Raw genomic sequence first — 17,242 nt, forward strand, 5'->3', positions numbered from 1 at the left:
CCTTTCAAAATGAAGTTCTTATTATTACTAGTCATAGGAAAAGTTTTACATCCATCTCCTCTTTGTTACAGATTGCTGTCAAAATGAGTGAAACACCTTCAACAAGTTACTCAGTGAATCAGCCAAACTCCTCCGAGAGTGAACAGAGTCTATCCACACGCCATTTCAATGTTACCGAACCTGTTGTGGCAAAACGGATCTGTTTCTATAAAAGTGGAGATCCCCAGTTTAATGGGATCAAAATGGTTGTTAATAGCCGGTCTTACAAAACATTTGATGCCTTGCTGGATAGTTTATCTAAACGGGTCCCATTACCTTTTGGAGTTAGGAATATTAGTACACCAAAAGGAAGACACAGTATCACCAATCTGGAGGATCTTGAAGATGGAAAATCTTATATTTGCTCCCATCAGAGGAAAATGAAGCCCATCAACCTGGAACAGGCTAGCAAAAAGCCACTGCCCTGGCAGATCAGCAGGCCTGTCAGCGCTCGTCGTCGAGCTGTGCAATTAGCAAGGGGCAATGAAGATGGATTTGGACATCGAGAAAGCAAAGTAACAACTCCCAAAAAGATGCTTGTTTTCAAAAATGGGGATGTAAGACTTAGACGCACCATAGTTTTGGGAAAGAAAAATACACAAACATTTGAGGCTTTTCTGGATTATATGAGCGAGTTAATGCAATATCCAGTTGTGAAACTGTATACCACTGATGGCAGAAAGGTGAGAATAAAGACAAGTCCTGACAATTTTTCTATGTCTGCTGCTAGATTATTTCAAGTTATAAAGGTGATTTTATTCATTACAAGCTTGGAACACAGGCCTGGTGTGCTGAATTTCATCTGTTTCCTTTCTATGTCCTTTGCCCCATTCAGAAGGGTTACAAGTGGAAATATACTGGAATCTTGTGATCATAGAAAAACAAGTGAGGACATTTTATTTTAGGCTAGAAGAAAAACCACTTTTATTTCTCTTAGGCCTCTTTCAGGCATGCTCTCAAGTCTATGCTTTTGCCCAATTACACAGAAACTTTAGTCTTAGTGCTGTTTATCTGTGAATTTGAATGTTTCTAAAAGCATGATAAGTAGCAGTTAATAGCCATACATACTTTTATTGTTGCACAAATGCAGAGCGATTTGCTGTTAATGTCTTGGAACTCTGACACCTAATTGCCTATTATAGTTTTCCAACAATGGATCAGGTTCTGTACTTTTAAACTCAAACGATGCAGCACTAATAATCCAGATTTTCGTTTTCTATGCTGTTATATAGAATTTTATCTGATTTAGTGGGTTTTTTTGGTGTGTTGTTTGGCCACAGAAAAACACTTATGATTATACTTAGAGGGTATCTAGAAAGAGAATTCCATGCAGAGCTCCCAGAGTTCAAGGGAAATCTCCTGTTTACCCTCCATTTGGTGTAATTCTGTATTAGGTTGGAAAACTGTCCATATTACCTACAAGTTAGTGAAGCACAGTTTGTAAGCATTATCTTGCAATATATTTTGGAACATAAATTCAAAACTGTTAGACAAAGCTCTGAGTACCTTGATCTAGTCAGACCTGCTTTGAGTAGAGGGTTAAACTACTATTTTTGTTCTGTGATTGTGTCCTATTCCTCTGTGGAAGTATGGGTCAACTGCTTGTGGTGTATTCTGAATTTTTCCTCCAAATATGTCTTCATATGTATACGTATCTCCAAATGCATGTTCGTATTTCATGGATATGAACAGTCACTGTGCAACAGTGAAACAACGTTACATGTGCAAACACTTAAATTGTAAGAAAATTTTGATCTGGATCCAAGTTGCTTCTTGAAGTCATTTTACAATATCTTTATATAACAAGATACACCCTCACAGAAATAGGAATTGCCTTATAGGAATTGCAAAATTAGTTCCATGCTGTGATGCATACTTAATAGCCTGCTGCAAATGAATGTAGAGGCTAAGAAGTGAAGAAATTAAAGCATGAAAGGGATAAATCTCTTACATTATTTTTTTGTGGTTGCTAAGGCAAAGAATTTAATGGTACTTTTTTTTTCCAGGTTCCTAATCTTCAGGCCCTGATATTGTGCTCTGGAGCTGTAGTCGCAGCAGGGAGAGAGCCTTTTAAACCAAGCAATTACGATTCTCTTGGGTATTTGCGGCCTGCTAGATTGCTTGGAATTGGAAATCGTGTGTACCCAAAAGCAAATGCCAAGTCAGAAAGTGAAAAGAGTAAGTTCTTTGAATTAATTTGTATTTTATTAATTTGTTTATCTCTCTCAGCATAAGACATAAACAGTGACAATCTTACTCAGATCCAGGATATTCAGAAAGGCCAGTTTATATCTGTTTATATCTGTTTATATCTGCTGTGACTCCTCTGTAAGTTTAAGAAAGATCAAAGTGTTAATGTTCTTATTAAAATGTAAGTTTCTGCTAAGTACTCAGCTAGTATGCATATTTTCTTTCAAACAGCCTTGCTTAGAACATGGATGCAAATCTATAAGTATATCTTAATGCTCTTGATTGTCATTGTTATTAATTTTTTGGTGTCACAGTTAATAATGACAGTGGTAGGAGAGAAACCACAGGCTACTCAGTCTCTTAACTGAATGAATTTCTTGAACAAAACTTTTGTTCAGTTTTCAGAACTTAACAACTGGAGGTTTAGCTTGTCATGACTCACACATCTTCCCTTGTCCCATGCGCCACATAACAGAAAAACCAGCATAGCATCCATCCACTCACAAAGTCATCGTGTTTTGGAAGATGCTTTTTTTCTGAACAGTGTCATCTGTTCCTATATCCTAATTGCTTTGATATATGTTGTTTTGGATGTGTTTGGGAAAAGATGCACAAATATGTACTTTCCCTTTGATTATTCGCAGAGTTGTGCCACTGATAAGGTCAGTAAGAGTATGAAGTGACTAGTGGATGGTCAAGAACATGAAGAGCTGTTGGAGACAAGCCAGGCTAGATGAATAGCCTGAGGCTAAGGGAAACAAAATGCTGTGGTACCGGAACTTTAGGTTATTTGGGAATTTTGGCATTAGAGCATCCTGTGGGGCTGAGATACTGTTTAGTTGGAAATTTGATTAATCCAGAGGTATGTTGTACTCTTGATACAGCTTCATGCTGTATTGGAGAACCCAGGGAGCACTTTAATTGTTACTGCACTGAGACTTTCCACAGTAGCCTTGAGAGTGTTGTGGGGCACATTGATACATAAGACACTTGATTTCCATTTACTTGAAGGATTTTCTTTCATATTCCTTGCAGGTTATTATGTCCCTACCAAACTATTAAATTTAGTTTTTTTCAGCATTCATATGCTTTGACTTGCACAGCTTGAGACTTGTTTGCAGAACATAATAAGTCAAGAGAGAGAGAATAAGAACATTTTGATAATCAAAGTTCTGCATGAACAAAAAATCCTACCCAAATTTTGCTTTGAGACATGGACTGAGCCTTGCAATGGTAGAAAATGTGAGTTGCTGAGAATCTGATAAACTACCTCTTCTAATCCTTAGTTAACAGCAATCACAGATAGAGGGAGGAAAAAACAACCTTCTTTTTGTCTTTAACCTGGGAACTTCAAAATTATCTTGTGTAGGAGACATCACTGATGATATGAAAGCATGGAAAATCAAATTTTAAGTACTTTGTTCCAATTTCATTTCCTGAGATAAAGAAGGTGAGAGTTTTACTTTGAGAAGCAAAGTAAAGTTCTGGTCTGTGTTGGAGGAGTCAGTACGAACTTTTATTTTGGATGCAGTTCATGGTAAAGCATATGCCTGAGAAACTTGCAAGGTGCTTTGCCTGAAATATAGACACGTATCTATAATAGAAAGTTGCTGTGAAAGTCTTGACATGAGACAGGTTAAATAAACAAACAAACAAAAGTTTTAAGTTCAGGCAATGTAGATAAGTTAATATAACACATGTTAAATTGCTTTTCTGCAAGTGAAACCTGTCTATGAAATGGTGGTTCATATGCATTTAGGTATCAGTGGCAGTTGTGGATACCTTTGTGTGGGTGTACCTCCACCTTGCATGTGCAGAGCATCTTGTAAGACAGCAAAACTTTATCTCATGTTCTTTTAGCTCTCATCTCTTCAGCAACAGCCACTAGAAAGAGATGAGATATAATTTTTATTTAAATCCCAGGTTATTGTGGAATAATCAAAACATATTGTGGAAACAGATAATGTGTATACAAACACATTTTGGGCCATACTCAAAATGCACTGAAGTCTGGAAGTATTCTCATTGGTTTTGCTGAGTTTTGCACCATTGTCTACAGTACTGATGCATAAATGTGTTTCAGAATGTGGTGATTTAAATTCAGATTTTATAAGGAGTTCAAAGAATTCAGTGTTCACTCCTTTATAGAAAGCCAGTCCATGGAATTGGATCTGAACCCTTTAGCCACATGCCAGTGACACTACACTACATAGTGTAGTTACTCAGCAGCTGTGAATTGTTAGATTAAGCCTAAGGAGATATATGTTCACCTTGACTGACGTGTTTTAGCACTAACTGTAAGAGCTAATAGGAAATGATATATTAATGATCGCTAAAGCATGAAGAGGAAGTAGAACTGGTAGCTTGGAGGCCAAACAAGTGAGAGCCTGTGAATCCCTTGAACGGCTCAAGGCAACCTCAGCTCCCAGCTAAGTATAAAATGAGATCATCTAGCTGTTTTTAGGCTTTGGGGCTTCAAAGAAGACTACGGTTTTGGCACTAGAATGAACCAACTGAAAAATAAAATTAATGGAAAAATAATAAAATGATAATTCTTTATAAAAATTAATTTTATTTCTCTCTCTAAGAACTTCTTAAATGAACTGCAAGATTAGCCATGTTTTTCTCTGTACTTTCTAATACAACTTAATAAATAAAGTCTGTAAAATAAACACACTTCATTAGCTTCTTTGGTACTAATTTTTCTCCTTTCTTCTTTTCTCTTCCTTTGTTGCCTGTCTGCTGTCTCATCATCTGGATCCTGTCTGCTCTGATTTCCACCTACTGAATGAACTTATATTTTTTCAATGTAATTATTGGTAGTGACAGCTGAAATGGGCTCCAGCTCAAGATCTCAGGTATTCTCAGTTTCTTCTGATAAAGTATCCAGCAATGATAACAACTCAAACGATAGCAACTCAGATTCTTCCTATGCTCTTGACAGTCATAATGGTATGGAGGGAAATCAGTCAGTTATTGGTGAAGACTTATCTGTGGCACAGTATCAAGATGACATTGAGAAATCTGTTCACCTTAATCAAGATGGCAGTATCACAGTGGAAATGAAAGTTCGATTCAAAATTAAAGAGGAAGAGACCATTAAATGGACAACCACTGTAAGTCGTGCTGGCCTTCCTGATGACAAAAATATTTCCATTTGCAATTCTGCAGTGAATGTGGAAGACTGCTTATCCAATATAAATGAATCAGAATGTGTAAACCCAAAAGATGCTCCATTTTTGAAGAGCTACAACAAAGAAGACGAAATCTCATTACAGCAATCCAATGCAGAAGTGTCAGACAAAGAATCAGAGTCTGATTTAAAAACTGCTGATTGTAATGTCTCTGAGAAGAACAATTCTGCAGATTTGGACTTAAGAAATGTACCTGAGGAAAATATCAGGCCTCGTTTTTATAGGCCTCCCACCCCTGGGCCAAGGCGTGTTAGACAAAAGAAAGCAGTAGTTGAAAGTGTGACCTTGGTATCTGAGAAAGAAGTTCAAGAGAAGACAATAGGACAGTTTTCCTACAGCGAGGAAATAGACAATGGAGAAAAAACATCTGAGTATTGCATGGTAGCTCATTCAAGCAGAAAAAAATCAAGTGTCACTAATCCAAAGTTTAGTGAGATAAGTGGAAATGGTTTATTTAAGCTTTCTACAGAGAATGTAAAAGAAGAAATGCTTTTTAAAGTAAGCCACAAAAGTAGTGATTTAATAGAAACCACAAATAGGAAGACATTGGAAGTGTCTGATGAGGGTGAATTGGTACAGAATATATTGGAGAAATCAGTTGTAGAACAAGGTGAATATAATAGTTTAGTATCAACCTCCAGAACTAACATCAGTAGTTCCGTACCATCATCAAAACTTGACCAGGCATCTAGGCCAGGTTCAAAAGACCACATCCTCATGTGATATTAAACAAATTAAAAGATCACTGAGTTCTTTCATTACATATTCAGAATTATGTCAGTCAAAAGAAGAAATAAAATGTAAAGCTGCTGATTTATTACCTGTTTCTCAAGATCCAGAGCATTCAGCCTGTCCTGGACATAGCCAGATGAAGATGCTGGTATCTCATGGTAGTAAAGCTCCTACTGAGAAAATAAATTCAACAACTGGATTCTTTCCTACTCCTACTGTTACTGAAAGTGATCATCAAATCAGTGTCAGGACTGAATCTGTGATGATGACACAGATCATTGATAACAGCCAATCTGCACCATCCCTCACCAAAAAGAAGAAGAAGAGAAAATCGTCTAGCATTCTAGAGCAAGGTCCATGTGAAAATCAAAAAGATCAAGAAATTTCAGGGACAATTAAAAAGGAGGGAATGCATATCACCAGAAAAAGCACACAGGACTCCACAACAGAGGCTGGGCATAATAATTCTGAAATGCCTCAGGAAAAAGGACCAGGATTTTTTGTAAATAACAATAAAGGGTCTATCAATTCAGACAAAAGCATATGCCATGAAGATGAGTTCTATCACCAGGATTCAGTGGAACAAAATGGATCATCATCTAATAAAAAAAAAAGAAGTAATAACAAGAAGTTGGCCAAGGTAAAATTAAAGTCAGCTAAAAAAAGTAGTATCGTTTCATCTGCAAAGAGTGAAGATGGTCTAATGACAGCTGATTCAAACAATGAATCTGAACACAGCCAGGAGACACTGAGCACTGAGAAAGAAGGCAGACAACTTATAACCAGTTCTTTTGAACAGACACCTAACTCATCAGCAACTTCAAAGCAATTGTCAGAAGTGTCAAAGAATTTTAGCTTTGAAAAAGAAAAGGAAAAGAACAATTTGGAAAATTTGTCATCAAAGAAAGAGAAAAAACAAAAGGCAATGAAGAAAAATCTAAGTAAAGGTGCAAATAAGTCAAATATGTCAGGCAGTGCCATTACACTAGAGGCTCTAAACCAGAAGGGTTTTCAAGAGGAGACTGCTGAACAGTCACTTGAAAACTATGTCCAAAATTGGCTGAAAAACTCATTATCAAATTCTGTCTTACCCCCTATAAAGAAAAAAGGAACTGTAGAGAATAACAACATCAGTTGTTTTCTTAAAGAAAATACTGATGCTTCTACAGATAAAGAAATGAGATTTACCACAAATAAAGTGCATGTGACTGGAAAAAACCATCTGATTGAACATAATCTAGCAAAGAAACCATTAAAACCTATTGGTGAATTGAGAACTTCAGAAGAATCAGCCAAGGATTCAGGTGAAAACCAAACTGACTCTTTGATTCATGCTAATACAACTATAGTAGAAGAAGCAAAGTATTCGCTAAAGTCAGAATGTTATCAGGATGCTAAGCTACACTTGTTTAATGAAACACATGATGATGACAAAAAGATGGCAGAAGCTGATATTGAAGATACCAGCCTATGTCAAGATACCAACCTATGTCAAGATACCAATCTATGTCAAATGAAAAAATCTGAAGTTGCTGTTCAAGTTGATTGCACAATTGTTAATGAGAAAATTGGAATTGATATTCATAATAACTGCATGTCTAGCATGTTGCTGCATGAACTACAATCAACTCTGCTTGGTCTCCAGAAAGAACATAGTGGATGTATAGGAAAATCTTGCAGCCTTTTAGATCTTTCTCCTTCAGATTTTGGTTCTTCCTCCAATGTCCTCTTAGCCTGGCTACTTCTACTGAATCTGAGAGAGAGTTTGACTGGTCCAGTCAAAGATGATATGGAAAAAACTGCCTGTAGCTGTTCTGAAATCTTTACACACTTACAACATCTGAAACAAACTACAATCCTAGAAAAAGCTGATGAGCTGAAGACTTTCTTGTCACATTTTCAACAATCAACAGAAAATAAGTTATTAGACTTTAAGAGGGAACTCGAAAAACAGGACTCTACACATTGCCATGAGAATATACCCATATCTGAAATGGATAGTGGTATACATTTGCATGAACAGGAAGAATCAGTCGAACCTTGGCAACAAGGTAACAGTGTCCATTCTGAAGAGGCTCTAAAATTAACTGGTGAATTAGAAAGCAGGTTTGATACCCAGAAGGATCTTTGTAGAGAAACAGACACTTTAGACTTGACTGTTGGTCAATATGCCAATAATAATTCAAATACCTGTAGCCTCGCATCAGATATAGAGCCTCCTGAAAGAAATGAAGAAATGCCTGATAGCCTGTATGAAAAAAATCAAGATAAACCCGCTGATACATCATTCACTAATGAAGAGTCAGAAACTTCAGTAGAACCTGGCTCGACAGTTCATAGTGTGACTTCTAATGATAAAAATTTTATTTTAGATCAGGATACTTCAGAGTTAGAAGGGGAAAAAGATATTATGAATATTACTACTGATAAAAGTGAAGATGAGGATGTTGATCCAAAGTCACCAGGTGATGACAAAACCCCAGATAACCAACTGTCTGCTGAAACTTCTGTAGGGTACAATAATGAGGATTATTCTGTACCAGACCACAAGGAAGATGCAGAAACTTCTGAGGAAACCTCTGAGAGGTTATCTACAGTCTCTCCATTATCATTTCGTTATGAATCAAAGCAAATTACAGACTGTGACATGAGTGAAGGAGAACAGAAATTGCAAGTAGAAGAACTGGAGAATAAAATGTGTTCAGACACTTCTCAATTAAAAAAATGCTTAAAAAGTCCTGCTACTTCAGACTGGTCAGATTACAGACCAGATAGTGAAGAGAGTGATTATAACTGTAGAGCATCCAGTGACCTGACCAATGAAAGTGGGGAGGAAGCAGTACTTGAAAAACATTATAATACTGGCTATGTAAGAAGAACTATTGAACGACTTTATGGCAAGACGGAAGCTTCATTTAAGCCTGACTTTCACAAAGGATTTCCTTATATGTCAAAAGTATTCGAAAAGGATACTGAAGGATTCCACTCCTCAGTGGGAGAAAAAATAATTTATTTTTCTCAAGAACCTGTGTCTTGTTCTGCAGAGAAATTGTCACATTCTTCACTACCATCACAACAATATCCAGTTGACATATACAAAGAAGACACTACATTGGGAAGAGAAAATACTTCTTTACCAACACCACAGTCTACTCTCAATAGAGAAGAGACAAGTTATACTAATGACTGTTTAGGGGAATCTCCAAAGCAACATTGTCAACCTAGCATACAAGCTAGTGAAGATGAAGGAATCTTGATAGATAAAGGCAAATGGCTTCTCAAAGAAAATCATTTAATAAGAAGATCACCACCTGAACGGATTGGAATGTATGGTAATTTGGATACAACTTCAGTTGATACTAATAGTGATGAAGCTCCATACTCTCACTTTGGCAATCTGAATCACTACCCAGCCCTCGATGAAATCTCTTCTTCAGAGCTTGAAGACATGGCTAAACCCCCTGAAAATTTTTGCAACTACTTCAATATGCCTCATAATAGTGATTCAGAACCATTTCAGGATGAGTTAAATACAAAAAGCAAACCTAGCCGCAATGGTAAGATTCTTCCTGCAGGAAACAAAGAAAAGATCAGCCCATCAGTCATGGTAGGTTCTACTTCCACACAAGCTGATACCAATTTTCCAGCCTTTTCATCTGTAGAATTTAGATTGCCTGATAACAAGGTGCATCCATTGGAAAAGCCTTTAAATACTGAACCCATACAGTCTCAGCCAACTGATGTTAGTAATGTTAACAGGAGTGCTCTTCAGGAAGAAGACTCTTTGGACAGACTCCATGCTATATGCGGCCAACATTGTCCAATACTGATGGTAACAGTAATACCAATTAATGAGGAACAGAGAGGATATGCCTACCAAAAGGCATCTGATATTGAGAACCAGCTGGGTTCACATTTGTTGGCCGAAAAGAGTGAACATTTAGAATGGTCAGGTGAAAATTTAATTACAGACAAAAAGTATCATGTGACTTTGAAGAATAACTCTATCAATAAGATTGCCAATAATATTTTTAATAGATTCTATGCTGATAACACCTTAGATTTTGTTAGTAACTTTGGAATACTTGCATCTTCAACTCTGAGAGACACAAGTAATTTAGGGAAGTTACATATTACCGAGGATACGAATGTAAAGTCCATGGAAGTCAGAAATTCTCAAAATAATGTATCCAAACACATACCCAGTGATCTTGTGATAGGCGCAAATAGTGAGCTACCCAATGGAAAGACAAAAATATGTCATACCTTAAGAATAAGTCCAATTCATATTGTTGGAGAAAAAAATTCTCCCATGTTGGCAGATCCAGCAGAAACCTGTAATTCCAAAACATTTCTGAAGTGTGACACTTCCTTAAACAGTACTGAACATAATGCCTCTGAAGATCAGAAAAATGAAAATGCCTTTGCCACAGAAGAAGCAGAAGAAGCAGAAGAAGCAGAGAAAGAAGAAGTTTGCTCTTGTGCAATGAACAATGGAAATGGTAAAGATGAGAAAGACTTGTAAAAGAGATCTTGGAACTTCTATAACATCAGATTAGTGAAAACCTCTTCAGGAAAAAAAATTTAAAATCACATAATGAATCAAAATCACAAATGAAAAGTAGGAAATATTATTCAAATGCTGTAATGCAATAAAAAGTAGGAAACAGAGGATATTATTTTTATATAGATGTACATTATCAAATTGCTATTTAAGGGCCAATTTCAGAATACTTATGTGAGTAAAGATATTTTTCAGTTCATATATAGGATCATCCAGACATCAAATGAAGTTTGCCTCTTTTACCCAGAGGACACTAGAAAAGGGGCATATTAAGGAACTGAGAAGGGAGTCAATGGACTTCCTGACTGCTCTTGCCATATTTCCTTCTGAGGCAGCACCACTTACTCTTAAATGTGTCCTACATACACTGCAAGTTTTAGTTGTGTGTTCTTCTTTAACCTCTGTTTTTTAAAGACAGTCCATGTGTTTTGTTCTTTTTTTGTTTGTTTTGTGTTTTACTTTGGGGTTTTGTTTGTTTGTTTTCGTTGTTGTAAATATGTTGTATTATACGAATCCAAGGCAATATGTTCCAGGATCTTTCAATCAATTATTAGAATTATTTTGGATACCTGTTTACAGCATTTTTTTATATTATCTGTGTTTAGTATGCACTTATGAATGGTTTACAATTTTCAGTAATGATTTTAAACATAAAATGGAAAGTATTTAATGTGTATTGTGATTAGGCAGGGTGTTTCAGTTTTTTTGGTAAGATTTTAATTTCTAATACTGCATAGCACCTTGCTTCAAAGTCAATGAAGTCAGACATATACTTGAAGAAAGAAGGTGCTATTTTCCAGCTAGAGAATGAGAATTTGGCCATTCTATACTCTTGGAGCCTGTGTCGAGAATAACTGGCATGTACATGCTGTGATAAGCCCTGGATCATGATCCTTTGATTATCCAGATTGGGAACCTAATAAAAGGCTGACATAAATTCCTTTTAGTCCAGAGGCTTTGATTGTGTCCATGTGAGGCAGAAGGCACGTGGAGGGGAAGTAGAAGTTGGATCTGAAGCGAAAGGGGTTTGCAGTGCAGGTAGGAAACACAGAAGCACTCTTCAGTTCTTTTTAGGAGTCCAGTGGCCAATATATTTCCCCATAAAGAATTGTTATATTTCTGTTGTTTAAAGCAGTGTATTCTGTGTAATAAACTAATGTTACAACACTAAACCAATAGATATTGTCTAATTTATTTCATACTAAATAACTATGTGCTATTTCCTATGCTGGCCTTGTTTCTGATGTTCTTCCATCCATTTCTATTTCTTATGGCATCCTCCTTCACACATTTAAGAACTGCTCCAAGTGAAGAGTCTCAACGGTATTTTTTCATCCTGTTACATGTCAATAAAGAAATAAAACCTATGTTTGGAAAATGAATCTTAAACTTACTAGAATCCAACTAATGCCACATGACATTCTGAGTGTCAAGCTTCTATGCTGTAAATAATGTCTAAATGTTAGATAGGCAAGTTAACATATATATATATATGTCTCCATCACTCACAGTCTTTCAGCTGGATTCACAGCACTCATGCTGCATTCACAGCACCATAACTTTTTCAGATCAAGGTTAGAGAACCTTTAATCAGGTGCTTATTGCTGAGTTACTGAGTCTTATCAAGCAAACTAAACACTCAAAGGGTGAAATGTAAGGTGTTACCTGAGGTTACAATTAGCAGGCATTACAGCTGACTGAAAGACTGAGTTCTGATTTCAGCATATTAACTGAAAGAGAAGGAATAAAATGGTCACCTCAGAGCAGGATAAAAGGTTGACAGTGAGATGTACCATACTGTCACAGGGTTTATATATTCATTAATGGTTCAGGGAAGATCACACAATCACAGAATCATTTATGTTATAAAAGACCTCTAAGATTGAGTCCAACTGTTAACCCAGCATCACCAAGTCCACCATTAAACCATGTCCCCAAGTGCCACATCTACAACTTTTCTTTTAATCCAGGGATGATGACTCAACCTGGGCAACCTGTTCAATGACTGATGACTCTTTTAGTGAAGAAACTTTCCCTAACATCCAATCTAAACCTCCCCTGGTACAAGTTGAGGCCCTTTCCTCTAGTCCTATTACTTGTTACTTGGTAAAAGAGACTGATCCCCTCCTGACTACAATCTATGCATATGTATGTGTATGGTCTATATACAAAGACAGAAACTTTGAAGTGTCTGAGATATGCAGACAAAATGAAATTACTTTCATTAGATAAGACTGGAGAAGGCTGAAGGGAGAATCTCACAGTGCTGATGTGCAGCATAGTGCAGCATACTTATTGGCAGAGGGAAAAATATCATGAGGTAAAACATGAGCTACTTTATATAGGATAGAAAACAATTCAGCAACAATTCAAGGGATTTATACATAGTATGCCATTCTTCTAGAAGGAATTCATTTTTGTCTTGCCATTATTAAAAAGGAAAAACCCAATATAACATACAGATCGCAGTCTCAGGAAGTTTCAGTTTATCTAGGTTAGCTTCTTGCTAGAAGAAGCCACACAATTAGGTAGGTAATTCTATTTAATTACTAAATCTCATTTTAAAGCTTTTTCTCTATAGCCATTAAAGATTCCACCAGAGTGAATCTAGAACTTGAGTCCTTCTGATGTTTGTCTTAATGGTTTTCCCGTTTCCATCCTCCGACTAGTTGCAGGGCCATCATTGTGATTTACTTAGATATGTCTTTTTTCTCTTTGGCATCTATCAACAAAAACAGATATTCTTTCAACGTTTTCTCCTACATGAATAATTTCTCCATTTCCTCTAATCATCATAGTGGTAATTTCTGAAATACCTAAGCATAATTTACTTACTTCTAAGGATGTCAGAGGAAAGCAAGACCTTTCAATTGTTTAATGCATCACAGAATCACAGAATCATAGATCAGGCAAGGCTGGAAGGGACCACAGTGGGTCATCTGGTCAAACTTCCCAGCTTAAGCAGGGTTATCCTGAAGCACGTGGCACAGGATTGCGTCCAGAGGGTTCCTGAATATCTCCAGTGAGAGAGAATCCACGATCTCTCTGGGCAATCTTTTCCAGTGTGAAGTCACTCTCACACTAAAGTTCTTTCTTGTATTCAGGTGGAACTTCCTGAGCAGCAGTTTCTGCCCATTGCCTCTTGTCTTATTGGTTTGCACAACCATGAAGAGCCCGGGCCCATCCTCCTGGCACACCCTCTTTAGATACTTATGTACATTAGTGAGGCCCTCTCTCAGTCATCTCTTCTTGATGCTGAACAGGACCAACTCCTTCAGCTTTTCCTCATGAGAGAAGCTCCAGTCCCTTAACTGTCTTTGTTGCCCTCCATTGGACCTGCTCGAGGAGCTCCATGTCCCTCTTGTTCTGAGGAGCCCAGAACTGCATACAATACTCCAGGTGTAGCTTCATGAGGACAGAGTAGAGGGGTAGCATCACCTCCCTTGAACTACTGGCAATACTCTTCCTAATGTATCCCATGATTCCATTGGCCTTCTTGGCCACAAGGACACTCTGCTGGCTCATGGACAGCTTGTTGTCCACCAGGACCCCCAGGTCCTTCTCTGCAGAGCTACTTTTCAGTGGGTCAGTGTCTGATGTGTACTGGTGGTCAGGGTTATTGCTCCCCAGGTGCAAGACCCTGCACTTGCTCTTGTTGAATTTCAGGTGGTTCTGCTCTGCCCATCTCTCCAACCTGTTGAGGTCCTTCTGAATGGCAGCACAGCCCTCTGGGGTATTGGCCACTCCTGCTGGTTTTGTATCATCAGCAAACTTGCTGAGGAGGCACTCTGTCCCCTCATCCAAGTCACTGATGAATAAGTTAAACAATACTGGGCCCTGTATAGAACCCCTAGGGGACACCATTACTGACTGGCCTCCAAGTTGATTCTGTGCCACTGACCATGACTGTCTGAGATCAGTTCAGCTGATTCTCTATCCACCTCACTGTCCACTCATCCAACCCACATTTGAGTTTGCTTATGAGGATGCTGTGAGACACAGTGTTGAAAGTCTTGCTGAAGTCAATGTAGACAATATCCACTGCTCTCCCTCCATCCATCCAGGCAGTTGTTTCATTGTAGAAAACAATCGGGTTGGTCAAACATGACTTACCTTTAGTGAACCCATGCTGACTACTCCTGATCACCTTTTTGTTTTCCATGTGGGTGGAGATGACCTCCAGAATGAGGCAATCCATCACCTTTCCAGGGTTTGAGGTGAGGTTGACTGGCCAGTAGTTCCCTGGGTATCACTATTAAACAAATAACTTGATTTTTATAGCGCTGATGATATCTAATATAATTAGTCTAATCACTATGTTAATCTACACTAAGAATTATCCGGAATATTTAATGCAATCTTTTAGCCTTTTTTCATGGTTTAACCCTAGCTGACAATTAAGCCCCACTCAGCTGCTTTCTCACTTCCCTACCAGTGGGATGGAGGAGGTAATTGGAAAAGTAAGAAAATTTGTGAGTTGAGATAAGGACAGTTTAATAGGCAAAGCAATAGCTATGCACACAAGCAAAGCTAAGCACTTCCCATGGGCAGGCAGGTGTTCAGCCATCCCCATGAAAGTTGGACTTAATCAAGTGTAAGAGTGACTTTGGAAGACAAATGCTGTCACTCTGAACATCCCCACCTTCCTCTTCTTTCCCCAGCTCTACAGACAGAGTGTGATGTCATATGGTATGGGAGATCCCTTTGGTCAGTGCGGTCAGCTGTCCCAGCTGTGTCCTCTCTCAACACCTTCTCCAACCCCAACCTCCTTGCTGGCAGAGCAGTATGAGAACCAGAAAAGGCCTTGAGGCTGTGCAAGTGCTGCTTAGCAATATCAAAACCATCTCTGTGTTATCAACCCTGCTTTCCAAACAAATCTAAAACATAGCCTCATACTAGCTACTATAAACACATTTATAGGTACCCCAGAAAAACCCAACAGACCTTAATAAACTAAATTAAGACAAGAGGTTAGTTATGTGTACCTAGTGTAACTTTATACTTATCCTACTTTCTCAGTTATATATTGGATTAACATGGAGGATGACATGTTCACCTGTCATCAGTCATGGCTCACAGAAAGTTGTAGCAGACACTGCTTTGAACAGTGTAAAGAACCCCTTTGTAACAGAGAGAGCAAGCTAACTTCAGCTGTGGCAAGAGCAGCTTATAGCAACCTTTGAGAAGGGCCACACTGCTCTGTTATTGGAAAATGTGGTTTTGTCAGTTACTTCTCCTCCTCAGATCTCACAATTGTTATTTTTTACTTATTCTGTCATTTTAATGTGTTCAAACTATGAAAATTCTTGTAATGATCAAGTTTAACTTGTTGGTAAGAGTATCCCTCCGTGATACCATTAGTTCCATGCCATTGGTACTCAGTTTCCACTAAACCAAAGTCTAAATCTATGTACGTGGTCTCGATATTTATGAAATTCAGATATGGAAAGAGAAAAAAAAATGTCAACATGGCTATGTAAGAATCATAGAATCATAGAACCATAGAATAGTTTGGGTTGAAAGGGACCTTAAAGATCATCTAGTTCCAATCCCCCTGCCATGGGCAGGGACACCTTTCACTAGAACAGATTGCTCAGAGCTCCATCCAACCTGGCCTTGAATACTTCTAGGGATGGGGCTTCCACAGTTTCTCTGGGAAACCTGTTCCAGTACCTCACCAGACTCAGAGTAAAGAGTTTTTTCCGAATGTTTGAAGTGATGAGCTTGTCAAGGACGTCATTACACAGCACTGCACTGAGCAGGGCTCATATATCCTAAGTAAACAGAAAGCCATATTTAATACAATTTAATGCAATATTTCAAAACTGTGTTTGAAAAGTGATCTACATCCATGCAAATTTGACTCATTTGTCATATGGTACATGCGGAGTAAAGGATGTGGATGCAACCTGACATTTCTTGACATGCCCAACATAGCAAACTCAATATTTGCCTGCTCTAATTTCATGAAACATGTATTTTTGTATTCGTTGGCACGATATTATTTAGAATTTTGATTACTGGAATGCATTTTGTTTAAGAATCTTGAGTTTAAGTAATTCAGTGAGTCTTTTTATCTTTTGATAGCTAGGAAATGGAATGTGTCAGTCCTCACCAGTGATATGCTGTCTGCCGGAACAAGCTCAAAGGTTTATATTACATTATATGGGGATCATGGCAGCTCGGGTCCTATTTTTCTTGATGGAGAGAAGGGAAAATTATTTCAGAGAGGCAATGAAGACATCTTCACAGTAAGTAATATATATTTATTGTACTGCCCTCTTGCATCCTGCCAGATCACATGCCATTTCAAAATGAATGTGATGAGGAGACTTTTTTTTGTAGGGTACACATATGTGGAGACGAGAGACAGGACTTAAATATAGAGCTTAATTTAGTATCCTTTCCCACTCACTTGTCCAAAGCTGATTTGATCCAACACATTTCTAGTCTGTTTAAGAAGAACTACCGTTTAATTTACATAGTGACCAAGAAAATACCAAGAAATATAGGACAGCAGGCA

At 37.8% G+C, this 17,242-nt stretch overlaps 1 protein-coding gene across 1 annotated transcript in view; it reads left to right on the plus strand.

The window, feature by feature from the left end:
* Window positions 1-83: 83 nt before the first annotated feature.
* The window catches only part of RP1 (retinitis pigmentosa 1 (autosomal dominant)), a gene marked incomplete at its 3' end in the record, with an annotated part of 53,385 nt that continues 36,226 nt past the window's right edge, over window positions 84-17,242 (plus strand). The window contains exons 1-6 of the mRNA XM_009071194.1: window positions 84-492; window positions 529-722; window positions 2,046-2,217; window positions 5,053-6,033; window positions 6,257-10,492; window positions 16,807-16,970. Of these exons, the coding sequence (XP_009069442.1) occupies window positions 84-492; window positions 529-722; window positions 2,046-2,217; window positions 5,053-6,033; window positions 6,257-10,492; window positions 16,807-16,970 (6,156 nt within the window). The remainder of the gene's footprint in view (window positions 493-528; window positions 723-2,045; window positions 2,218-5,052; window positions 6,034-6,256; window positions 10,493-16,806; window positions 16,971-17,242) is intronic.

This window comes from Acanthisitta chloris, unplaced genomic scaffold (assembly GCF_000695815.1).
Source record: "Acanthisitta chloris isolate BGI_N310 unplaced genomic scaffold, ASM69581v1 scaffold3053, whole genome shotgun sequence".
NCBI classification, from domain to species: domain Eukaryota; kingdom Metazoa; phylum Chordata; class Aves; order Passeriformes; family Acanthisittidae; genus Acanthisitta; species Acanthisitta chloris.